This window comes from Buceros rhinoceros, unplaced genomic scaffold (genome assembly GCF_000710305.1).
Source record: "Buceros rhinoceros silvestris isolate BGI_N320 unplaced genomic scaffold, ASM71030v1 scaffold48094, whole genome shotgun sequence".
Lineage (NCBI taxonomy): Eukaryota > Metazoa > Chordata > Aves > Bucerotiformes > Bucerotidae > Buceros > Buceros rhinoceros.
The window spans coordinates 1-9,633 of record NW_010408527.1 but is presented as its reverse complement, the minus strand read 5'-3'; the positions used below and the strand labels follow the sequence as shown (position 1 = coordinate 9,633).

Genomic DNA, 9,633 nt, shown 5'->3' with positions numbered 1-9,633 from the left:
ACTGAGGGACATGGTTCAGGAACCCTGTCAGTGCATGGACTTGATGATCTTAAAGATCTCTTCCAACCAGATGATTCTGTGATTCTGTATCACAAAGCTAATGACCCCACTGTGTGGTTCAGAAGATACAAAGGCAAAATGAAGCACTTACTTGAGCACTTGTGCGACTGTGTTTGGTCCATACCACTGACCTATGGATTTTCCCTCTCCAACTCCCATCTGGGCTGCATCACAAGAAAAAAAGAAATAATTTAGCAAATAATTTCACCTACACTGCATTCATTCCTAATCAGTTTGTCTTTTATAGGGAAGAAATCTCACTTGGAATAATTTTTGACACAGTAGAATATACCCTTTCATAGGGTACCTTTGTGTAGATAGGAGAGATGTTACCTCAGAAGAAATTTTACTTAGTGTGTTTGATTACGAGACCATCCCTGTATTCTGAAATTCTGTTCACTGAAGCTATAGGTGTCTTAACACCCTATAGAAAAAGCTGCTTCTCTTTTACTAGCCAGGGAAGTTTATTTCAAAGTGAGATCCTTCCTTAGTCCATTTGCTCCTTCTGAGAATTTCTTCACTCAGCAATGTTCTCATATTACAATGTCCTAGTAAGAACAGCAACCACATGCACTCCTCTCACCCTAGCTAGCTAGAATAGGGAAAGCAACACTGAATATGACCTAAAGCATTAGGTGAACCTGACGGCATTAACGGAGTCAGGAAGGAAAATCCATCATAATGCATAATGAAGAGTGGTAGTTTTATACCATGTCAGAAAACAAGCAGCTTAGTATCACGTGCTACCTGATCTGCTTGTTGTTTTGTTTTTTTGGCTAAACTAGTAAAACAAATATGGAGTGATGTTCTACACTCATGGGAAATCCAGACTGAGTATCTCCCATGCTCTTTAGCACCCAGACTCTTACCTATCTGGTGAATGGAGTAGTAGCTGTCTTTTTTGTCAATGAAGGCATTAAGAACATTGAAGTAATTATCCATCTGCCTCTTTCCTTTTATCCACCTCCAGTCTAAGACAGAAAAGGGGATAAATGAAACAAAACATGGCGGGTTTTTTTAGTAACTAGAGGCTGCAAGAACAATTCTCTTCCCTATGCACCAATCAACTGACCCGATTTTCATGTCCTTATCTTATTACTATACATCTGAGGCATTCCCAACACAAGAAAAAAGAAAAGTAAGGATTCTCACAGCTGGGATAAAGGCATATCATCCACAGAAGACCAAGCAAACAAACAAAAACTCAGAAAGCACAAACTGTACCTCTATCCCACAGATAGGAAATAGGATTACAATTTCTCATTGACAGGCATGAGCTACATATCCTGAGCAAAAATGAGTGATCTTACTATAAAAAACATCCCCCCCAAACTCTAAGGCGATCAACAACCATCAAAGAAAAAAGCAGCCCTGGTATAGCTGCTTAGTGACCAAGCACGTGCCAAGCACAAGAACAGAAATACTCAGAGAAGAGACTACACTCAGTAAGCAAGAGCTTTGTGACAAAAGTGAACTATAAACAAGAATCAGTGTAAAAAAACCTTCAAGAAAAATCTAGTATGTGCTTGGCTTCAGTGGATTTAACTACCACGTTACAGGGCTCTGCTTTGTTTTAAAGCTTGGCCAATTATATCTGTCTACGCAGAGTTGCAGACAGCAGGGAAAAACCTGCTGACAGGTTTCCTGCAGACTGTTCTCTCAACAGCCCTGAACTTGAGAAGGCTGAAGAAAAAGTTACAGAGCACTCAGCAATTTCCAGCTGTGCCCTGGTTATCTGCTGTCCTTATAAGCACTGCACTTGTGGAAGCACATGGTCCTGGAAGTCAGTATGGGCTGTGTCCTGATTTACCTCTTCCCAAATGCCTGCAGACCAAGGCCTGGGCAAAGATCATCTGGCCACACCGCAACATACAGCCCCAGCCGGTATCGGATGTGGGACCTGTTCCTCCTGTAAACAAGGACAGAAAATAAGTATGTAATGTATAGTAAAACAGTGCCAAGAGGGAGAAGAAATAAAAGCAATTGTAAGTCTGCATGGGTAGCACATCCCCCAAGAAATCAGGCAGGGAACAAGGACTATCTTAGCTCACACACCCAAAGCTGAGGAAAAAAAAAAATGTAGTTATCAGTGAGTAACTTAATGGCATCCCTTAAAAACAAAGCCCTCTAACACTAACTGAAAGAGAAAAAAGGGAGATCCAAAAAACTCAGCTAGAAAGAGAGCTGAATTTCTCAGGAGCACAACAGCTCTTGAGCTTAGCTGCAGAAACCCAGCCCAATTCAGAGACACATTTCTACACAGAGGTGCTTGTTACAGGCGACTTCTCATCATCCTCATCTTGAGAAGGCAATTCATCATAGAAGACAAGCACAGTCAGCTGCACCTTAGCACAGCTGGTAGGAGTACGTTCTTTGTAATGCTGCTTTCTTCTTTCGATCCTGTGCTACTCTGCATGAAAAACATGGAGAAAAATCACCCAAGAGAACTATTTTATCAGCTTCTGGATGGTCAGCAGCCATCCTCTATAATTTTTCCAACAACTTATAACATACACAATTTGCAAAATTGATAATGCTTTTCAAAATTAGCGTAAGAAATTATTACCCTTATCCTCTGAAGAGCTTACACTATTTAAGTGGGCAAGCATAAAGGGAAGTGGCCAAGCATAAGAGGGATGACTGAGAGAAGACAGACTGAAAAAACAAAAGGTTTGCTGTACGGCATGCAAATCATAGCTGTACTGTAAATGGGAAATGAGTCAGAAAATAGGATTTTTCTTTTCACCCCTGCCCTTTAATAACACACACAGAAACCTCAATTCTGTTCGTGAGCCGTAGTTAAACACACGCTAACCCTTCAATTTCAAACACGTGTTTAAACATGGCTCACAAACAGGAATCTAAAGGAATTAAAGTGCATTAAAGATGTCTCATAGCTTGTCAGGCAAAGGGGTTTCCAGCAGGGAAACAATAGAACAAGCCAGAAGGACCAGCTACGATGAAATAAATCTTTTTTCCAAATCTAAGCCATTTTCCTCACTGACTGCTGGGGATGATATTGACAGTGGTGACATGGTTGGGCTTTGAATCCCATTTACCTGCTCGGGCTTTGAATCCCATTTACCTGCTCTCAGATCTCTTCTAATACACTTTCCACCCAGTACACAAAACCAAACTACAGAAGAGACCATAAAGAATATCTTAAGAAACAAAGATGTCCTCCTTTGCGTTCACTGGGAAATGCTGCCCATATTACTATTAAATGCCACTTCAGGTATTTAAAAACACTACATACAAAGAAACAAAAAACCCACACATAGTCTAAAGCAGATGCAAAAAGGCAGTAATTTCAGTATCATCTCTCTAGCTTTCATCACTTTAATCCACTTCAAGCCCAAGAGCATCATTAAACGATATTTCATGTTAAGACTTATGTAGATCCTAATGAAGACAAAGAACAAAAAGCTTCCCATGTTGCTCAAAAACAGGACACTTCTAGGCTTTCCAAACTCATTCTTGTGTCCTTTTTAAAATCACTGTTATTCCTCATACTCAAGGGGATGAGGAATGCTCATTATCAGATAAAGAAAAAGTCTATCCTATCAATTAAATGAAGTGCATTTCAGATTCTTATAAACAGAAGGGCATTAATGTTATGTTTGTGGGGACTGTTTTATTAGATAGAGATAACAGGATTATCATAATTTCCAGGATGTCCTTAGACTTGCCCACAGTACGTACCAATAGCAGGGAAGTTCTTTCTGTAGGTGAACCAAAGCCGAGAGGTCACATCCAACAGGATCTCTTCTTTCTCTGAAAGCATCGAAAGGCACACACATGAGGGTAGCACCAAACACAGCTAAATCCATCTTCCATCCACCTTACCTAATGATAGCAGCGCTCTGCTCCTCACACAGTCTGCATGCCCAGAGAGGCAGTATCTGGCTGAGGAACAGGACAGTGCTGCTGTGCAGAAGAAACTTTCCCCCGAAATCAAGCCAGAGACACTATGCCATAGGCAAATTATGAAACAGTAAACCATCTTCTTGCCTTTTCTCTGAGCTATCCCCTTGCCTCAACCATTCTGGCCTCATGAAACCAGTCTCAGTAACTACTATACGCTAATTTTCTGCATCAAAATATTCCAGAGTCCAGAGGAGTGGGCAGACACACAGAAGCATGGCAGTTACGGTCTGCATGCTTTGCCAGCAAACAGTCAGACTTTGCAGTGTGCTCATAAGGTCTGCAGTCACTTTGCTGCTCAGAAAGCAAAGCGCAACACTAACAAAGTCTGCTAGAGTGGTAAAGCACCTTGTATCGTGCACGCAAAATACCTGTAAAGACACTGTATTTCCGGCCAAGGATCCAAACGGGTTCTTTGGTCTCAGGGAAATCTTCATATTCGAACCTGAGGGTATCGTAGGTAAGAGTAGCTAGAAAGAGAAAGAAGAAATTACATACCTTTCATAGCTTTCCTTGTGTCTTAAAAATCACTCAAAACTACAGAATCAGAGCTGCTGTGGCCCAGTAACTTACACACCCACAGCACCTGGCTGTAGCTGGCAAGATACAGTACTGCAATCACCAACTGTGGAAGGCACAGAGCTGGAGCAGCCCTGGCTCACTCATGGTTTCTCCACAATCAGAAAAACAAAGAGATTTCCAGGTTAGGTCAGCTCCAGGTTCTGCCCCGTACAGAAAACAGTCAAGAAAATGTCTGAGACTTCAGCTGGTAGCTGCACTCTGTTTCCCAGAACAGGTATCATCACGCACATCATCAGCAACAATATCAAGGTCCTCTTTTCAAATGAGTGAAATGATTAAAACCCTTCTTCCAGAGAATGTAATTTTTGGTGGTGGAACACAAAAAGCAGAGATCACATTAAGATGGCAACTAAACATTGCTGTGCAAGCCAGTCCCTCTTCCAGAAGAAATGAATCTAGCTGAAGTTGTCACCTATACTGAAAACAGCCTGCAGAACAGCACTGCCTCTACAGGTATCACATTAAAATCTGAGGACCACATGGCTGTGCAGAGATGTACTTATTCACAGGCAAGAGACAAGCCTTATGTATATTTTACTGACTCCTTTCACAGCACAGCATCTATCGGTGCCTGAATATACATCCTCTTACACCACCAGCAACACAGAGAAATGCAGCAGCACAGGCTGCCCTTGAATCAGGGCAGCTTAAGCTTTTGTGCAAAAGGCACAAGCAATGGGGAGGAAAAGAAAAACAAACCAGAAGTTGGCTGAACTGTGCTCCACTAGGTCTGTATTTGGAAATAGGGCACTTTAAAGTGGACTGGGAACCCTGGAAATGAACCATCTAATTTTTAACAAACCACCTATAAAATATAAAGCAGAATTAAGCCAGAGTGTTCTGTGACTATTAACGTGGCTATTGAAACTCTCACAGCAAATACAGTAAAATCTGCAGTAACGTGACATATGTTTAAAACAGGGCAATGGACTAAATGACCAGGAGCTTCTCTCAGCCCCATTTACTGTGAAAGTCACCACACTGTGGTGCACACCTCGCTTTTTGCTTCAGGGGAGTCACCTGCTGCTTTTCTCTCACGCTGCCTATATAGCAGACCGCACCTTCTCACCAGTAGAAGATGTTCATAGATCAGCTTTCCTCCCAATCATTTCTGGCTTAGCTTTCCAAAGCATCATCTGGTGCCCTCAGCAAATAATGTGGCTGATATGCATCAATGATAGCTCCAGAAAGTCACCTCAGGGTTCTGCTCCCCATCCTTCCAGACATCTAAGATATTCCGTGTTGTGCTCAGGCAAACAAGCTACGCAAGATATGTTGGCCTCCTGTACGTACCTCACCGGCCTCCTGCCCCTGGGCTCTCTGACCTGAAATTCCAATTCCAAACGTCAAAGAAAATACTTAAGTAGCAGCAGCAATACACCATCACTAAGACCAGGAACCCTGGCAAGAGATGAAAATAGGCTCCTAAATAAAATTTTCAGTAAGACTCTGGACCTAACCCTAGCCCAAAAGATTTAAAGCATGTTAGTTATATGAATTAGTCTATAAACTGTTTCAGTCACATTTAGGATAGCATGGGCGAAAGGTTCCCATTCCTGTCCTGCGATGTGACTTCTCAACAGCAAGCTAAGCAAAGCAATTCTGATTGCATGGAGAAGTTCTAGCAAATTAATGCAGTCCTTTCCTTAACAAACAGTAGCAAGGACATTAAGAATTTCTTAACCATAAACTCGCCAAACGTTATGAACCCCCAGCAGTCCGTGCTTTCTGTGTGTATCTTTATTTAATAGTTTGGCTTCCTTTGACCCCTTTCTTGCACAATATTGCAGATTTCTTTATAAGGAAGGAAGCCACATGACTTCTGCACGTTTTCAAGTGTGCACCACTTTCTACTTTCTCCCTTAATTTTGAGAAGTTTCTCTCTGGAAAGAGACCTCACAAGTTTATTCTGACAGCTCAAATGGAGGTTAGACATGAAGGTTTTTGAAATCTGAGTGCTTTATCAGATACAATCTCAACATAAAAACTGAAGTTCTCAGACAGGTTTTACAGCTCCATGGAATATTTTGCGATTTATTTTGTCAGTTCTGAAGCTCGCCATGAATCCAGCTTTCTATCACAAGAGTCTCAAACAAAATGACTGAAACAACGATGCTACACAGTTACCCACCCAACAAATTTATAATAGGAGCAGTAAACTCCCCACACGGCTTGAAGCCTTTAAGCGTTTCCTTTGCAAACACCAACCTTCATACAGTCTGGCACTTTTTGGAAACTACATCCATGGTGTTATTGCCAGGGTGAGCTACATATGAGGCAGTGGGACCCAAACAGTTCAGGCAGGGGTACAAATAGCATCACAGCTCACACAGGAGCCTTTTGCTCTTTCTTATAGTTAGAGGCAAAGAGTCTGAAAAGAAATAAGCCTGGGAATTCACCAAGCAGAAATCCTATTTGAAGATCTCCTTTTAGAGCTGCAAAAGTTAGGTGAGATCAACAAGTTTCTTAGGCAGCATTCCAAAGCTTCACCTTCAAGAAGCCCTCTATCTATTTTAAATACTGACCTCTGGACATCCAGGATAATAGAACAGCAGCCCCTGCAGAAAGTCCGAGTGCACTTCAAACACGATGGTTCAACAACCTTCTGTTCACAGTGGATTTATAGTTAAAAAGGTCAGAGTTTCAGCCCTGCAAAGCACACCCTCAGAAAGGCAGCCTCGCTTTCCAGAAGCCTTGGGTATGATGTGAATGATGCGAGGTTGGCTGGATCTCTGCCCCATGGGCACATCTTCCACAGGGTCTGCTGCAGTGTCCCTGAACACTTTCTCGTCCTACACCCTCTTCAGAAAGCACCAACAGAAAGCTTTGTACGCACCACTACAGAAAACACCTACATTAGACAACTTATGTTGTTTAAAATTCAAACTATTAAGCATTAAGCCTGGATGCTTGAGTTCTCTTCCACTTTTGTGCTTGCGGTTAAACCTACTCAGTTAAAAGGCAACAGGCCACATAGCAGAAGTCTGCCTTGTTTGAAGTGCAAGGAACCAGCCCTTGACACACCCAGCACACGCCTGCAGTATCAGCGATTTTCAGTATCCATTTACTAAATGAGTACGTGCCAGGTTACTGAGAAGCTATACAGCGTCACCTTGACATAGACAAGAAAAACTGTCTCGAATCACAGAATTAGAGGGTGAAATCTTGCCTCTCTTCTCATATTCTTTAACTGTACAATGAAAACAGCGAGCTAAAAATGTTGTCTCAATTTGTAATAAGCTCCCACATAAACCAGGCCAGTCACCAGGGAATAGGCCCTGGCTGTGATGCCAGTTTGCAGCTGTGCTGAAGGCAAGATAAGTGCTGATGGCAAGTATCAAGTCCTTGACAGCCACTGCAGTTATCTGCTTTACCAAAATGAAAACTATGTCTTTTTCTATCAACTCTGGGAAGCAAATAACAAGTCAAAACTTTGATGACTCAAACAGAAACACAGCAAGTGCTTTTCCCTGTGGTTTGCACAGCAAAACAACTGATGTTCACCACAGTATCAACCACCTTGGTTACAGTCTGCCTGCACAGCTTAGATGTTTTGCTGAAAAACTTTTAATGTAACGTACCAAAGTAGAGATTTGGAGGATCTCACTGAAGGAAAACCAGGCTTTGCAATACCTCCCTTCCAAAATTGCTTCTGGGGCCTCCCCTAGTCTCTGAAGAGGCATTTCTCTCTGACTCAGTAATGCTCCTTCCGTAGCGCCCACAACAGCTTAGAGGCATTTTCCCTGAGTCTTTCAGCCTCCAATTAACACTGCCACAAAAGAATCAGAAATTGGGCAGAAGAACAGTGATAAATGTACATCACCCAAGACAGTGAAGAGAGGAGGAACACTACTGGATGTAGAATATTTCAAAAGTCAAGAAAAGAAGGTAAATTTATTGTGCTATTAAAGCTCATTGCTGAAAAACATCTAAAAAACACATAATCGAACAACCTGAGCCTTTATTTCTAACCTTTGCAGAAGAAAGATTAAATCTTTTATTTCCTCTAACCTCTTTCAAACAAGACAAATCCTGATTATCCAAGCAACAATGAGGAGTAAACAGACAGCCAGGGAGGAAAGTCAGTCAGCTGGAGAGTTGTGCTTCCTTGGAGGCCCACAGCAAACGGTTCAAAGTCTCCAACTGTCAGGTGCAGTCTCAACTGTGTCAGGTCCCCAATTGTCTCAGGAGCAGGGCTGGATGCGAAGGGGCTTGAGCTCTCATTGCTCCTTCTCTTTGCATAGAGGAGATCCAGCCCTACTGTCTATCACAGCAAGGTTTTCCTTCCCTCGTAACTGTTACACAAAGGGAAGGCAAACATATCTCTCGTTCTCTTGCTGGGATGCATTTTGTTCCCAAGTCCAAGGATTGGATGCAAGGACACACCAGGCAGAAAGCCGGAACGCTATCAACTGGACTACACTGACAACAGCAGCGCCATCTCCTAGGACAAAACCAAGTCACAACAGCAGTCTGGAGAGACAAGAGCTATGGATTCCCTCTGCATATACAGCTTGACTCAACGCAGAGGAAGAGCCCATGAAGCACAGGAAAATCTTTGTTATTATGGAACAACATTTATGTCTGCAGAAGGTGGATGAAAGCTGTAGCTATGTGAAGGCTAGAAGAGAGCCCCAACCCCAGTGCCAACACAGTTTTTTTTCCTCCTCCTGTTCAGAAAACAAAATTTCTGTTGCAAACGTCTTTGCTGGAAATCTCAGTAAAGGTGATGAGGAGTCATGATGAGCAGCCGAGTTACCTTACCCCTCAATGCACAGAAGGTGCTGCAGCATCTTGGGAGTGGAACACAGCACAGGGCCACCTGCCCTGTCACTGCCTTCACCCTCTGGATCGCTTTCAAGGAAGCCCCATCCTTGCCATGCCACCAAACAATGCAGAAGAGCTCAATGCTTTTTAGGAACGACAGCAGAAGACAGGCTGGCAAGTGCAGGGAGGATCCATCTCCCTGCTGAGAGGTCTCCCTCTCGGCTCTGGCCTGCAGCGCAGACACCAGCGGTTATGGAGCCATCACTGGCCTGCCCCAAACCACCACCTTCCCCCGCATCC

The 9,633-nt window shown here is 42.9% G+C and overlaps 1 protein-coding gene across 1 annotated transcript; it reads right to left on the bottom strand.

Moving 5' to 3' along the window:
- Window positions 1–147: 147 nt before the first annotated feature.
- Window positions 148–4,454, bottom strand: LOC104492327 (cysteine protease ATG4B-like; the record flags this gene model as incomplete). The annotated part of the gene is made up of 5 exons (XM_010134873.1): window positions 148–224; window positions 930–1,031; window positions 1,871–1,969; window positions 3,763–3,834; window positions 4,356–4,454. Coding segments are annotated over 5 exons (449 nt in total), but the record flags the coding sequence as incomplete, so codon positions are not given.
- Window positions 4,455–9,633: the final 5,179 nt, after the last annotated feature.